Source organism: Habropoda laboriosa, unplaced genomic scaffold (genome assembly GCF_001263275.1).
Source record: "Habropoda laboriosa isolate 0110345459 unplaced genomic scaffold, ASM126327v1 scaffold486, whole genome shotgun sequence".
Lineage (NCBI taxonomy): Eukaryota > Metazoa > Arthropoda > Insecta > Hymenoptera > Apidae > Habropoda > Habropoda laboriosa.
The window spans coordinates 704,217-720,244 of record NW_017100724.1 but is presented as its reverse complement, the minus strand read 5'-3'; the positions used below and the strand labels follow the sequence as shown (position 1 = coordinate 720,244).

The 16,028-nt window shown below is 30.4% G+C and overlaps 7 protein-coding genes across 7 annotated transcripts in view; 3 read left to right on the top strand and 4 right to left on the bottom strand.

Moving 5' to 3' along the window:
* Window positions 1-3,483: 3,483 nt before the first annotated feature.
* On the bottom strand, window positions 3,484-4,274 carry LOC108577074 (small ubiquitin-related modifier 3). Its single transcript, XM_017940171.1, has 3 exons — window positions 4,090-4,274; window positions 3,897-4,022; window positions 3,484-3,727 (listed from the first exon to the last, which is right to left on the bottom strand). The coding sequence occupies exons 1-3, from the start codon at window positions 4,105-4,107 to the stop codon at window positions 3,590-3,592; spliced, it is 282 nt and encodes a 93-aa protein (XP_017795660.1). The 5' UTR covers window positions 4,108-4,274; the 3' UTR covers window positions 3,484-3,589.
* A 963-nt stretch (window positions 4,275-5,237) lies between these two features.
* On the bottom strand, window positions 5,238-5,673 carry LOC108577065 (histone H2B). The gene has a single exon (XM_017940159.1). It carries the CDS (start codon window positions 5,671-5,673, stop codon window positions 5,302-5,304), a length of 372 nt encoding a protein of 123 aa, XP_017795648.1. The 3' UTR covers window positions 5,238-5,301.
* A 3,023-nt stretch (window positions 5,674-8,696) lies between these two features.
* LOC108577099 (histone H2A-like) lies at window positions 8,697-9,071 on the top strand. Its single transcript, XM_017940197.1, has one exon. The coding sequence runs from the start codon at window positions 8,697-8,699 to the stop codon at window positions 9,069-9,071; it is 375 nt and encodes a 124-aa protein (XP_017795686.1).
* A 1,182-nt stretch (window positions 9,072-10,253) lies between these two features.
* On the bottom strand, window positions 10,254-10,676 carry LOC108577101 (histone H3). Its single transcript, XM_017940199.1, has one exon. It carries the CDS (start codon window positions 10,662-10,664, stop codon window positions 10,254-10,256), a length of 411 nt encoding a protein of 136 aa, XP_017795688.1. The 5' UTR covers window positions 10,665-10,676.
* Window positions 10,677-11,007: 331 nt separating this feature from the next.
* Window positions 11,008-11,397, top strand: LOC108577100 (histone H4). The gene has a single exon (XM_017940198.1). It carries the CDS (start codon window positions 11,030-11,032, stop codon window positions 11,339-11,341), a length of 312 nt encoding a protein of 103 aa, XP_017795687.1. The 5' UTR covers window positions 11,008-11,029; the 3' UTR covers window positions 11,342-11,397.
* A 549-nt stretch (window positions 11,398-11,946) lies between these two features.
* Window positions 11,947-14,217, top strand: LOC108577098 (glycerate kinase). Its single transcript, XM_017940196.1, has 2 exons — window positions 11,947-11,987; window positions 12,063-14,217. Exons 1-2 carry the CDS (start codon window positions 11,947-11,949, stop codon window positions 14,215-14,217), a joined length of 2,196 nt encoding a protein of 731 aa, XP_017795685.1.
* Window positions 14,218-14,567: 350 nt separating this feature from the next.
* The window catches only part of LOC108577097 (small G protein signaling modulator 3 homolog), a 3,921-nt gene continuing 2,460 nt past the window's right edge, over window positions 14,568-16,028 (bottom strand). Inside the window, exons 11-14 of the mRNA XM_017940195.1 lie at window positions 15,775-15,954; window positions 15,272-15,693; window positions 15,025-15,185; window positions 14,568-14,943 (exon numbers count right to left, since the gene is read on the bottom strand). Coding sequence (XP_017795684.1) covers window positions 14,751-14,943; window positions 15,025-15,185; window positions 15,272-15,693; window positions 15,775-15,954 — 956 coding nt within the window. The 3' untranslated portion in view covers window positions 14,568-14,750. The remainder of the gene's footprint in view (window positions 14,944-15,024; window positions 15,186-15,271; window positions 15,694-15,774; window positions 15,955-16,028) is intronic.

Here is a 16,028-nt window from a genome sequence, read left to right as displayed (position 1 = left end):
ATTTTGTGAACTTTTAAGTTTGAAGAATGTAGTGTGGACCTTCAGCAACTTTCATATATAGTTCTTAGTGTAATAGACCCTCTCAATAATTAGTTATTAACAATTATAGTGCGGGATGTCGGAAACAATATAGCATACTTTTACGGTTTTTCAATCATTTCATAGCCTTCTACCAATTTTTCATACAATTAATTGCATGAATCTGAAAGAGGACTCCTTTGGCTACATTCTTGTATAATTTTTATTAACATAACTCTTATAATTTAATAGTTATTAAATATTATATGAGAGAGTCTCCTATTCATCGTACTCGAGTATAGTCAACTCTTATAAATAATTGCTAATATTTTATAAAGCACGTCACGTACGTAATTAAAAATCATTGCAGAATATAGGCAAAGGTCTGTACTATATTCTAGATGCTTGAACGTGCAAAATTGATCATGCATATTCGTGAAAATGACGGAAATCCTTCACGCTTGAATGGGACGAATGTAGTACTCATCCAAATAATGTTCAATATCTCGCACATTACGACGAATATATTAATGAAAATTTAGCGAGAAACTAGCTAAAGGAATAACGTTTCGAGCGCATGTATGAAAGTGCATAAATTATTTGTACAAAACTGCAAAATTAATGAAAAACCAGAAGGGTGTGGGTATCGTTGCCGACACTCCCCACAAAAATTGTTAATAACTAATTACTGAAAGGATTTATTATAATAAAATCTATATGTGAAAGTTGCTAAAGGTCCATACTTCATTCTTTAATCCTAAAAGTTCACAAATTCATCGTAAATAATGAGCTATTAATGATTTTTCTCTCGCCGACTTTATGTAACGTCTGAGAGGCGGCCATTACGGCCCGCGGACCAATAGGAAACGTTCTCTCTCTGTCCTGCTCGCACATTAGTGCTTTCCTTGTCTAATACCTCTGTTTATATCCTGTGTTCCTATTAAAAAGTCGTAGTTCAGATCACCAGACGCGAGATGGTGTTAATTCTGTTTAAAAAATTCTCTATCCTTGTCTAACCTACTCCTTTCCTTGTCTTACTCATTTCAGTATTGCTAAACACCTCGACGAAGTTATCTGTCGTGATAAGCACAATTACCGATGGTACATCATCATCTTCCAATAAGAATTACACGAAAATTAATAACACAAATCAACCAAAAACTTCTACATTAATCACTCAGGTTTTCTACTACACATTGAAATAAAAAAAAGAAAACAAAATAATAAAAATTATGCAGTATGAATAGCTTAGAATCATATACGAGGTACAGGATAGACCAGTTAATGTATTTTTGTTTTTACAAATGGTGACAATATACCATCACTGTTTTACAATATTTTACAGTATATTTATTTCTCCCTTACAAACCACGTCCACATGCTCTTACAGAAAACTAATTGTTTAAACAATATTCCATTGTAAAATTAAATAAACTAAGTCCGAAAACAGCTAGGAATGCGTAAAAATATTCCGAAATTTGAGCGAAAATGTCGAAAATTGGACAAAAATTTCGAAAATGAAATAACGTCCTGGAAGGTCCATCCGCAATTCATACAAAAAGAATATAAATTTTTCTAATTTTTAATAAAAGTTATAAACAATTTCTGACTAATCTACTGAATGCAATGGTTAATTCAAAGCAGAATTAATATATTAAGTTGTTTTATTAAGTTAAAGCATACAATAATTTTATTTAAGACTTACAATAATTATAAACAGCCATCTAAATTGTTATTTAACAAGAAACACTAATTACTCTATAGTTACAGTACTTGAAAATGCTTTACTTGTACTTTACATGTCATGGATTTTGTAGAGGATGGTACATAGTACTTACTTCAGTTAATCTACACAGGTAGATTAAAAAATTTTGATGACACTTCAGAGTAGATATACTCAAAGATAGCCAATTTTTGACAGTATGTATTTTAGTTTTTAGAGTAAAACTATATAGGTTGATGCTGATTGATCATAGTTTTACCGTCATCTTGTAGTTCGAGTTCAGTTTCTTGGATTCTGTAAAAATCTCGTGCTATTTTTTGCTATATTTTTTATACTTTAATTTTCAAGCTCGCGGACCGTCTGCAAACTAGAGGAGTACGGTTTATGGTTTACCATCCACTCAATAACAGATGTTTATAGTTTTCATTCGATCTTCATGAAATCACCAATAAATTGCGGATTATATCATATGAACAATAAATTTTACAATGGTATTATGACAATATATCTAACTAGAAGCAGTTTTAATAAAATCATATTTAGATTCAGTGTCATCAACAAAATCTCATGAATTGATAATATTCTCATTATACTGTAATAAAAAATATAAGAACATAATTTTTCATTAGCTGATGATTTATCCAATACACGTGTTCTATTGCTGTAAAGAGATCGTCAAAATTCTACCTACACAATCCAAAACATGTAAATATCTTTATATGAGGATTTAAAACGAAACAGAATTTTTTAAGTCTGTCGACTTTACCACTTTTGATGGTTGGATTGTATATAATTCCTATTTAAACTCGCCGCTCTATTATCGTAGAGGGCATAACAAAACCTTTGGTTTTTTTACACGATCGGTATTTCAGAACGTTCGACATAAAGTCCCATATGATGGGTTTATTCTGTAACTCGTCTGTGACAATGCTACACTATTAAGTAAAAATTTTATCTTACAAATATTTACCATGAAAGAAAAATTACATGATTAAAAATGAACGATTTCTTGTAGAAAAGATAAGACACAATTTATTTTTTGTTCATATACAAAGTAATATTATTTTCATGGAAAGTAAGAGTAATGTTAATACTAAAGTTGAATTATAAAACATAAATGAACCTTTATGAATCTGTTAAAAGTAGTTACATTATTAAATATTAACATAATTTTTTAATATGCTCTTTGTCATTTTCTTATCTGTACATTGTCATAAGAAATGAACGTACCTAAAACGATAAAATTTATTAAGAGAATCTGAAATTTTACATTATAATTTCTTTTTTTGTGAAAATCATTTACAAAGAATCTTATATCTTGTAAGTAATATGTGGTTATACAATGTAGACATGTTTTCTACATAGTGCAAAATGCTGAAGAGACAACTAATGTGTCTTCATTTACAATGTATATCACTAACAATAACATAGCAGTAAGCTTGTTTCACAATATCTTTATGCAAATTATCAAACTGAAATGTCACATTAAAAGAATAACAAAATGTTCTATTGTTGTAAACAGATGAAATAATGAAACTCTTTGAATAATAATACAGTGCGAAAAACTATAAATCCTTAAGTTATTATTTTACCATATTAAAAAAGATTAAAAGTATGTAAAAGGAATTATTTTTTAGATAAAACGAACATGCTAATTGAACTGTATTTAGATCTTGGTTGATGTATATAAAAAGTGTAAACAACTTTCCCACATTACATTATGAAATTAAATATTTTGTTGTATCAGAAAAAATAGAAAATAATTCATGCCTCCTTTTTGAAGTAAGCACTGGAACAGAAATTTTTTATCAAGTCCATTTTTAAACTATTGAAGGACAATCTTAAATCTCAACACAATCCTCCTCCTGTCTGTTGCTGATAAACCTCTATTGTATCTCCTTCTTCCATTTCAAGAGTTGTTGGTGTATCTAATTCATTTATGGGTTGTCCATCAAATCTAAATCTCACTGCTGCTATCGCCAAGCCCTACCAAAATATAAGTTTACTACTATAAAGATATTAATTCTAAATTTTTATTTCATATGTAAGATAAAAAATTATATATGAAGTATAAAGTATTCTATTATTAAAAGATGATGTAACTTTAAATTATCTAGTAATAATTCATAATAATAAATTAATCACATAAAATTACCACACGATCACAGTAGGCATTCATTAATTTCCTGAGTGGTGTGTGCTTTTTAATTTTAAACTGAACCACTGCACTATCTTGTCCCAATACTTTTAAATTTATATGTTCCGATTCTGCTTTAGTTTCCTGTAACAAAGGATGCTACTGAATCGTCACTTATCATTATATTAATTTTGAGGTTATAAAGCGTTACCTTCTTCTCGTCAGACATGTTTACAGTTTACCACAAATATATTATCTTGTCACTGATTAATAATAAGATTTCCACAAATTAATTGCCGAACCAAATATCAGGCTATCTAAAATTCTTATATATAAAGGTACAAGTGAATAACTCTAAATAATCCCGCTCCTACCTTTATAGCGGTAATCACAACGTTTCCATCTTACACAAGTAGCATAGTATCATAGAAAGTTATTGGTATACACGCGTTTTAAAAACCTAAAATTTAATTATAATTTAGTTGAAAATAAAATGCGTATCACATTTAACTTCACACCTGTCAAGAAAAGTGCGCAAAATATTCAACTGTAAAAGAAAATGAAACATGAGTGAAAATTGAATTACTTTTAATCTTTAGATAAAATAATTGATTAGTTTTAACTAAATATGATTGTTTCATATATGAATACGATTATGTTATACTTATCAACTTAATATTCTTATATTCTAATAGTAATAAAATACAGTTGACAGAAGTATAACGATGTCGTAGGGTATATGTATTTCGAGTGTCTAGACAAACGAACTGCTAGAAACGTGAGAAAATAAGGGCTCGTAACACTTTTCAAGGCCACAAGAAATATAACTAATTTTATTTATTAAATTTATTATTAAAACGCGTAAAATGGTGTGCATGTTACTACATCAGCATATAAATCAACGCCGTAATTCGACGTTTCACGATTTTGCCATTTTCTTCGATTAACTACATAAAAATAACTTAATTTTATTATGTTCAGTAACCATTTGTTTTACTTTTCTTTTATAGAAAGTTGAGGATAAGAAATATCATCCAATTAATAAAAGTTTAAATTTTTATATTAAAATGTTATAAATGTATGTACATATAAAATTAACTATCTTTCTATTCATTTAAACTTTTCCAGTACAGTATTTGAATATTTAAAAAGTAAAGCTAAATAAAACATTTTTTTATATTGTAATAGGCTTAATGTAGACAGTACCTAATTTTTTAACCCGAAATTTTTATATATGAAAAAATACATTTAATATTAAATTTATTTCTGCGAAAATAAGTAGGAGTAAAATGGTTGGAAATTGTTGAATTATAATAGGTATGTACTATATTGCATAGGTAAATCTGAATATGTGTTCCCCACGTGATTAATATTTGTTGGTCCTGAAAAGGACCGATTTTTTGGAGCAGTAGATTGTATCAGCTTATTTCGAACTGGTATATTTGGTGACCGCTTTGGTACCTTCACTAACTGCGTGTTTTGCCAATTCACCAGGTAGCAAAAGTCTTACTGCAGTTTGGATTTCACGAGAAGTGATGGTTGAACGCTTGTTGTAGTGCGCCAATCTTGAAGCTTCTGCTGCAATGCGCTCAAAAACGTCGTTGACAAAGCTGTTCATGATACTCATAGCTTTACTTGAAATTCCAGTGTCAGGATGGACTTGCTTGAGCACTTTATAGATGTAAATAGCGTAGCTTTCCTTCCTCTTCCTCTTCTTCTTCTTATCAGTTTTACTAATATTTTTTTGAGCTTTACCAGCTTTCTTTACGGCTTTACCACTAACTTTTGGCGGCATGGTGAAAGTTAAATATCTTCAAACTTCGCAGTTGAATACAAGCGTATCGTGTACTGGATAAGTGTTGAATGATGATGATACGGCGGTAGGATGTTGTATTTATGTACTCAACGGTAGCCTACGCCGAACCAATCAGAACTCAGCGTAACCCTTTTGCCGGTTTCCTCGATTGTGATTGGTACGGGCAGAGCTATCATTGCTACCGTTGCATTCTCACAATGCAATTGATTTTGTGTGTATAACACATCTAAGAAATGTTCAAGGTTTTCTTTATAAACCGAAAGTTTATAAATTACATTGCGCGTTTATATAATATACAATTTGACAAATGTATGTAAAAAGATAAAATATATAATATTATATATGTCGGTGTAAAAATTGTATAAAAAACATATACATACATATATTTTGTTTTAAATTCAATGTATTAAATAAATGTAAAATATAAGATCTATTAAAAACTTGTATCGCTTTTATATTTATTACTTACGATAAGAATTGTACTAACAACGTATATTTACGAGATAAAGGAATTTATGCACTAATAAACAAATTACTTTAACAATATATCAAAAATATTAAAAAAATATTTTTAATTTGTAAAGAGTGTTTAAAAATAATATTATCTTTCATTCTATTTAAAATGATAAAATAATTAATATTATATATGTCGGTGTAAAAATTGTATAAAAAACATATACATACATATATTTTGTTTTAAATTCAATGTATTAAATAAATGTAAAATATAAGATCTATTAAAAACTTGTATCGCTTTTATATTTATTACTTACGATAAGAATTGTACTAACAACGTATATTTACGAGATAAAGGAATTTATGCACTAATAAACAAATTACTTTAACAATATATCAAAAATATTAAAAAAATATTTTTAATTTGTAAAGAGTGTTTAAAAATAATATTATCTTTCATTCCTGTTATTAAAATATTTCATTTGTTGATAGCATATTATGTAATTAAATAAGTGTGTATATTTATACAGTGCAACGAAGAAAAAATATTACTGTTATTATGAATTTTTAATGTATGTTTCCCTGTATTTGTAATCTAAGAATTGTTTTCTGCAATGAAAGTTGATTCCACGAGATATTTATGGCAATATAACCATAACTAATGAGCAGTTATTTTCTAAATACAATAACATAATATTTAAAATATATCCTAAATTATACAGCGTTTTTAATATATGATGTTACATTATAAATAATTTGAATTAAAAAAGTACTAAGAGAAAATAGTTCTTTGCAATGAAGTTTTTGCTTTTTGTCATAAATGTTAAGACTAATTGTAAGTTACAGATAACGTTAAAATCAAAACAATTATCTCTATATCTAAATGTTAATACACTCCAGATACAAATACTTTTAAATTGCTTCAATGAACCATAAAAAAACATCTCGAATCCGAACAACACAAACTCAACCACATGTCAGAATTACACAGTGCTACATCTAACCTCAAACATTTCCAATATACGCTTGTTGAGTACACGTGCTAATGAGAAAAATGTTTTTAAATTTTTACTCTTATTATTAGGTTAATGCTTTATTTTTATTATTTTATATGTGTGGGCACAACAAATATCAAAGTAAGTTATAATAATTTGAATGTTATAAAACGTAAGGTATAAAAAGAAAAAAAAGATGTTATATATATCTAACTAACTGTATCATTGGTGAAGTAATCACCCTTTGTCTTTACAAGTATTTTACATAATATTTGGCATTTTTTATACTATTTTTTGTGACTATTCTTTTTGTATATTTTTCAAACTATTGTTTTGAAGCTCTTACAAGTTTTTTTTAACCTTAAGCCTTTTTAAATTTGGCTTAACCAAAGGTCGTTAAGGCGGTTGGTTTTACAACACGGATGCTAGTAATTATTTTTGAAGATATTTTAATTAAAATGATTTTTACTACAGTCGATCGTTTGAATTAATAGTCAGGGTCTAGAAATTGTGTTATGGAAGCAGAAGTTCTGCGGGTCAGATGAATGGCTAGATCAATAATTGTCAAATTAAGGCAAATACTTAAAAACAAATTCACGGGGTGATTGATCTTTGTGAAAAAAGGAATACTTTGCGCAGAAATCGACACAGATTTTTTCAGCTAGTTTTTCCGGGCTTCGTTACGTGGGGTATTGGTTGTGAAATAAATTTACATCGAGAAGAAAACGGTTTTTCACGCAATTTGCAACGAGTATTTTGCATTTATAAGAATCAACGTGAATTAATAGAGGAAACGATCCTCTACTGTACATATGTAAGTGTAAAGTACAAAAATAAAATAGTTTCCCAAAACTTAAAAATTTAGATGGTCCTTCGACTTCAAGTACATCAAGTGTGATATGCAAAGCTACTTGCGATCACGCAAAATGATTTGCTAAACAATTAAGCTATGCATCTCATATTTCTAATTTGGAATACATAATTTGAGATAAGAATACTTCTACAAGCATTCTAATAAATGTAATTTTATTTATAACAAAAGAATAAATATTTCATATGAAATACATTTTACTAAACAAATGCTGAAATTTTTATTCAATTGACATGAGAAATGCTGTCTTGCATTATCACATCGAATAAAATTAAATAACTAGGATAAAGATAATATACAAATAAAATTTTATTTTTTTATTGCTTCAACCTGAAAATTGTGGAGAGCCACCTGGGGTAAGCTCTCCTTATGTTCCGAAAAAATTTAAGAGACGTTAAGTATTTTGAAGATATTTAGGTGAAAACCATGCATGTTCGTGCAGAAAAATTTCCAAAAAACCTGTAAACTTATTTATGTAAATAAATAATGTAAAATGTTGGAACATCAAATAATTGTTCTTCCGAACCAATGAGAACGTTTCTCGTCAGCTATTGGTCAGTTGTAGCTCTACCATACTGTATATAAGCAGGCTCGACCCGTTTGGAGCTCATTCTCTCCACATCCTTCGCTTCGAACATTTCCTGTGGTGCAGTCTTTTACTCTTTTACAACATCTTTAAGATGTCCAGTCGTGGTAAAAGTGGAAAATCAAGGGTCAAGGGAAAATCCCGTTCGGCTAGAGCAGGTCTCCATTTTCCTGTCAGTCGTATTCATAGACTTCTGAGAAAAGGCAATTTTGCGGAACGTGTTGGTGCCGGCGCTCCTGTTTATCTGGCAGCAGTTATGGAATACCTAGCCGCTGAAGTTATGGAATTAACTGGTAATGCAGCACGAGATAATAAAAGATCGAGGATCATTCCACGACATGTGCAACTTGCTGTTCGCAATGACGAAGAATTGAATAAGCTATTAGTTGGAGTCACTATTAGTCAAGGAGGCGTTCTACCGAATATTCAAGCGGCACTCTTGCCAAAGAAGACAGACAAGAAGACTTAAATTGCTAAATCACTGGCCCTTTTCAGGGCCACAAAATAACTAAAAAACGAAGGAATTTCTTTTATGTTTTTATTTTCTAAACTACTTATTGAAGAATTGTAAAATATTGATTTATAATCTTTAGATCTTGTCTACAACATATGTAGATTTAAGCATTTGTTGGTATTTTAGTAACGACTGAAAGTTATGCAGGTTTTCTAAATTTAATCTATAGAATATCTCAAAACTAAAAGGCAATGCATAAAGGTATGCACAATATCGAACATTTATATAATGGCACAAATTGTACTACGTTCACCATATTGTTCATACAAAGGCTTCGTAGTATTTCATTTTCTTTTGAGACCTTATGATTGGTTGTTCAGGAGTCAGTTGAAATATCACTTATAGTTTTTCTGATCTATCGTATTAAAAAATTTTTAGAAGTCAGGTATAGTCTTTCTATATTCCAAAATTTTTTTGAGGTTACAAAACTATCTCAATGAACAATTCCAGGATTAAATTATAAGTTTTATATTTATTTTAAATAACAATTTTATTTCACTGACGCTTTACACATCTTACTTTTGAATTCTGATCTTTTTCTTAAAGATCGTCTGGTCAATGTATACTGCGCGGTCTGTATAACAATGGGGACTTTTATGTCCCTTACAGAGGGGAACTGGCAGCTGGAAGCCATCTGGCATGCAACAGGCCCCAAATGCTAACAAAGAACAGTCAGACCCTATCGCGTGAGAAAATGGATTTTGAAATTCTATGTAACTTGAACCATAATTGCACTATAAATTGTATTGGATTGAAACTAAAATTTGAATTTTTTTGCTAATTAGTACGAACTTTGCAAAGAATGTAAAGTATAGAAAATACCGCTAACGTTGATACTTCAATAAATATTAATAAGAACTCTTTCTTCAATTCTGACAAGAGTTTCGAAACTTTTATATTAGCTACAAATATTCGTAGAAGACAGTAACTCACTTACTATAAGTTTTCAGAAACTTCGACAATTAAAATTGGAGCATAAGCTTCGTTATTTATATATAAATAATCAATGTAAAAATGACTAATCTTGAAATATAATCTTCGAAACTATTCTCTTGTTAAATTTAGTGAATCAGAATATTCCTTCATTTTATTTTGTGTTGGCCCTAAAAAGGGCCGTTTGACTACTGAGATAATCAGTTAAGCACGCTCTCCACGAATACGACGAGCCAGTTGGATATCTTTCGGCATGATGGTAACACGTTTAGCATGAATAGCACACAAATTCGTGTCTTCGAACAGACCAACCAGGTAAGCTTCGCTAGCTTCTTGAAGAGCCATTACCGCTGAACTTTGGAAACGAAGATCCGTTTTGAAATCTTGTGCGATTTCTCGAACAAGTCGTTGGAATGGTAATTTTCGGATTAACAGTTCGGTACTCTTCTGATAACGACGAATTTCTCGAAGCGCTACAGTACCAGGCCTATAACGATGAGGTTTCTTCACGCCTCCAGTTGCAGGAGCACTCTTACGTGCAGCCTTTGTAGCCAATTGTTTACGGGGAGCTTTACCACCAGTAGACTTACGAGCAGTTTGCTTGGTTCGTGCCATGGCGACAACTATTGTAACAGAAACGTTCTCTTCAAAAGTTTCTCGTAGTTTAAATCCCACCGCCAACGTCCTCCTTTTATAAATGCGTTAGCAAAGGGTTATGCTATCCCTGATTGGTCCATGAACAGATGGTCAGCAGATGTCCGTTACGGTTTAACAATAGGTGCCTTTCATTGCTAACCATGGAGGGGATACTCTTGAGCCACTTGAGCGACGGTTACGGTAAAGGACGACTGTAATTGGTCAGCAGCAAAGAGGTGGGGGAACCCCTATTGAGACTGCTCCGATACATAACATCGCGCATCACTCCACGGAGTACTCATTTTGGGTTATCCAAGTTCTGTTTACGAAGAAGCGTTCTTATCATGACTGGTCGTGGAAAGGGAGGAAAGGGTTTGGGAAAGGGAGGAGCGAAGAGGCATAGGAAGGTTCTTCGTGATAATATTCAAGGTATCACCAAACCTGCAATTAGACGATTGGCAAGACGTGGTGGTGTGAAGAGAATTTCTGGTTTAATTTACGAAGAAACTCGAGGAGTACTTAAGGTATTTCTGGAAAACGTCATCCGTGATGCTGTTACATACACCGAACACGCGAAGAGGAAAACCGTAACTGCTATGGATGTGGTTTACGCTCTAAAGCGTCAAGGAAGAACACTCTACGGATTTGGTGGTTAAATTTTTTTGCTATGGCGCAAAACAAAACGGCTCTTTTAAGAGCCACAAAATGAAAACGGAGGAATGTCTCTTGGGATTCAATGTTAATCATAAACGAGACAGTATTTGAAGCTTTCGCGTATTCATAATTAATAATTATTTAATAAAGTATTAAACCTTGCAATATTCTTAAGTATTGGTAATAGATTTATGAAAATGTACTGCACTTTAACTTTATACATTTTATAATTTGTGATAAACGTAATTTTTTTTGTAAAATCTATATATATGTACATGTATATATATGCATGATACGCAATTACAGATAAAACCTACAGCATATATTTTTAATTTATAAATTTCTAAGTATTAAGAATGCTACACAATTATATATTTGTATTATGTGTATATTTGCTAATTACATATACACATATTTCAGTTTTGTATCACAAATGCATCTTATGTAGAACTTGATTAATAATAACATCCAGTTCGAAGTTACTATGTTACATCTAACATGCGCAAATTGTATCTGGAAGAGTTTGTAAATAAAAAGGATAATTTTTATTGAACTTATCGGATAAGTCTTGCTTCGTAAAAATGGTTATATTGGTAGTGACATAGAGATGTGCTATAAGAGAATATTACATAAATTCTCACGATACAGGCAAGTGTTTTAATAATTGTTTCTAATAATGCAAGTACTGTAATGTATTTATTGTTTTGTTTGACGCTGTTTCAGTAACCCAGTTTTTTTTAAATCTAACCTATTAAACTTCGTAAAATTTACAAATAAAAAAATGTCTACGGATATAAAATCTCTGGAAAAATCTAAATCTATATTAAAAAAGATGTATTTTGCTGGTGTTCATGCAGTTTCACCAAAAACTCTGGTAGTGAATAAAGTTAAGTTTAAAAATAAAGTGTTATATGTTGGAGATGAAAGTTTTGAACTTAAAGAAAATGTTTATTTAATTGGTTTTGGCAAAGCTGTTATGGGTATGGCACTTGTTCTTGAGCATATGCTTGGGGATTATTTAAAGAAGGGTATAGTTAGCATTCCTTCTGCATCAGCAGAAGCAATGTGGGAGTCTGAAGACAAATCATATTTTCCTAAATTAGGAACTAGTGCAGTAACATATTATGAAGGTGGTGAGAATAATCAACCAGATGATAGAAGTCTAGAAACAACACATAAAATCATAGATTTAGTAGAAGATCTGACAGAAAATGATTCTTTAATTGTATTGATATCAGGTGGTGGTTCTGCATTACTTTATATGCCAAGACCAGTAATTGATCGTGATGATAAACTGCATCTCTGTAAAATGCTTCAAAATGCAGGAGCTGATATTAAAGAACTTAATACAGTCAGAAGCAAATTATCTATGGTAAAAGGTGGTGGTTTGGCTCGAATGGCTTACCCAGCTTCTGTTGTCAGTTTGATATTGTCTGATATTGTAGGTGATCCCCTAAATTTAATTGCAAGTGGTCCATTAGTGTACAGTAATAAAAGACCAAAAGATGTAATAGACATATTAAAAAAATATGAATTGTATAATCATGTAGAAGGTGATGTGAAAAAAGTTTTGATAGCCAAGGAAACTTTTAAGGATAAACCAATGCTGACTCGAAGAAAAGAATTTAAACATGTATCTAATGTTATTTTGGGAAATAATGTTGTAGCAATTGAAGCAGCTTCTTCAGAAGCATATCGCAACAAGCTTACTCCAATAATATTAAGACCAGATGTTGTAGGTGATGTACATGATGTCAGTTTAGCATATGTTCATATAACAAGTTTAGTATGCCTAGCATTAGATAAAACATTAGAAAAGGAGGAATTTTTTGAAAAAGTAAAGGATATCCCTATACTTTCATTATCTGCTCCTAAGGTGGATGAAATTTTTAATTTGATTGATAATGTTAGTGAAGAGGGATTGGTATTGATTGGAGGAGGAGAGCCAACAGTTGTAGTTAAAGGAAAAGGAAAAGGTGGTAGAAATCAAGAATTAGCACTACATTTTTCCTTAGATTGGTTGGCAAAAATCAAAAGTTATCCTCGGTTTTCGGAATATGACGTAATAATGTTAAGTGCAGGAACAGATGGTCAAGATGGTCCAACTGATGCAACAGGAGCATTTGGTTATCCTGCTATTGGTCCAATGATTCATGATTTACATGCATTAGTGAAATCTATAGCATCAAAAGTGATAGTTCGAGAAGAGGAGAAAAAGGAGGCCATTAGAAAAAAGAAAGAAGAACAGGAACAGTATGACATAAAGCAACAGCAACATGAAGAAATATGCAAAATGCAAGAACTAAGTGGTTATTTAACAACTAAAAAAGTAGATAAGCAAGATAAAGTTCAAAATGAAATAGAGGAAGAACTTGCTTTGGGTAAAGATGAAGCAGCAGAAGGTGATATGGAAAATATACTTCCATTTATATATCGAACAATGGAAGTGGAACGTATGTTACCCGAAAATTCTTTAAAAGAAAATGATACATACAATTTGTACTCTCGATTTAAAAAAGGTGCGGATTTATTCAAAACTGGCTTTACTGGAACTAATGTTATGGATTTACACTTTATTTATATAAAAAAACGTAACTGTGACTGCAAAATAGATTTTGAAAAAGAAGTATTTGAAAATCCTTTAGACATGCACGATTTATATATTGATCCTTCAACTATTGAAAAGTATAGAAATTTGTATAAACGAGATCTTTTCAAATGGGATAAATTTTTGTATAGACCATCACTTTTGGTCAAAGAAAAAGATGATCGACTTAATATAAAAATTATTGATGATAATTTGGCTGATCCTTGTTGTCGCAGAGATAGAAAATTTCCACCGAAAAATCTTTTGAAGGATAAAGAACTTCCAATATGACATATCTTGTAAAATATAAAATTATGTATGTTATATACAAATTTAGTGAAAATTAAAAATTTTATAGTTCAAAAATATTTTTATACATCGAAACGTAAACTTAAATAAATAATATGTGCATGCAAAGTACAAAATACAATACTTATTGCATCGATTATAATATAATATGTGATAGATTTATCCATTTAACGAATTGTTTCCAGATAGAATTAACAGTAGTACGTAACATATGTATATACACTTCATTTTTACTTGCCATTAATAATCACGATAACATGATAACTTGATTATTGAAATTTGTTTGTGATGAACAATAAAATTTAAATAATTTACATTAATAGATAAAAATATAGAAGTGGACATTACATTATTGTATACTTATGACATACATACACTCACACACGCACACAGTAGATATTTTAGAACATATAAAAGCAATTGATTTGTACTACGCAATTACCTTCCGTTACCGTTGCATATAACATACGTAATAAGTTTGATATAAAAATTATTACTTTTTTTGGTATCATGCGCTAAAGATCCCAACTAAATAAATGATGTTTTACTAACATATCGCGAACACCATCTTTTAAAGGTTGCGACTGTTCCTTTTTGGGTGGCAATTCCCAATCCGGATTTAAATTAAATGCAAATTGACTTAATATTCTTAATTCACATTTAATTTGTACCCAGCCAGGACTGTTTATAAAGCTCCATGGTTGATACCTATAAAATTAGTAACGTGTAAATTGATATGTAAATTATGTATAAATTAGTGTAATAATTATTTTATACAATATGTAGTACCATTTTTGTACAACTTCTACACAAGAACATAAAACTTCAAGCCATAAATGTAACACTTGTTCATTTAATCCTAAACAAATGAGGGATCGTAATTTTACGTCCATTTGTGCATGTGCATTATCATGCGTTAAATTTACCGATTGAACGCATCGATATAATAACTGAAATAAAATGAGACCGAGATAAAAATTATGTCGTATATATATTTTAATAAAATAATTTATTATAAAAATGCAAACAGCATTACCTCTTCTGGTGTAAGAACTTTACCATCTTCATCTAACCTGTATGTTTTACAAAGTACTAATCTGCTGTAAACAGAATTAAAATCTTTTTCCACTTCTCTGTTTGAGGCTTCCTCAATAAAGAGCCATGGATGGCATGGACCACCTAAAAACGATGGTCTACGCATTCCATTTTCTAATACTGCTTTTATAGCAGGACATAAAGTTCCTCTGACTAAATCAGTAACAGCTTCACTAACAGCATCATCTCCAGCGCATGTATATTGTTTGCTTCTTTCATCTAATAATTCTACAAACTTTGCTGGGAACCATCCTCTCAATCCATTGAGTTCACCTACCCAGCAATGTTCGTCTCTCTGACTTATAATCGTGATTATATCATTCTTTCGGAAACCTAATTCATCATCATCATGTCTTTCAAAATCTGCAATATGGTGACTTAGTTACAAAAATAAATAATGTAGAATTAAAAATTTTATCATAATTTAACTATGTTTAAAAATACCTAACAACGCTTTAGCTCTTCTTTTTCTAGTACGTGATACATTAACATAATTATCATGATCTTTTGCATGACTTTCCATACTATAATCTGCTATAAGTGCAATGTTATTTATTTTTTGGTCGACATTTGTAAAATGTCTAGCAACTTGTAAAACTGCTTCTCTCAAATCCACCAATATTTCTAAAATAGTACAATTTTTATTATTTTTTTTAAGATATTAAAATGTGAAAAATATAAAATATGAAAAAAATAGT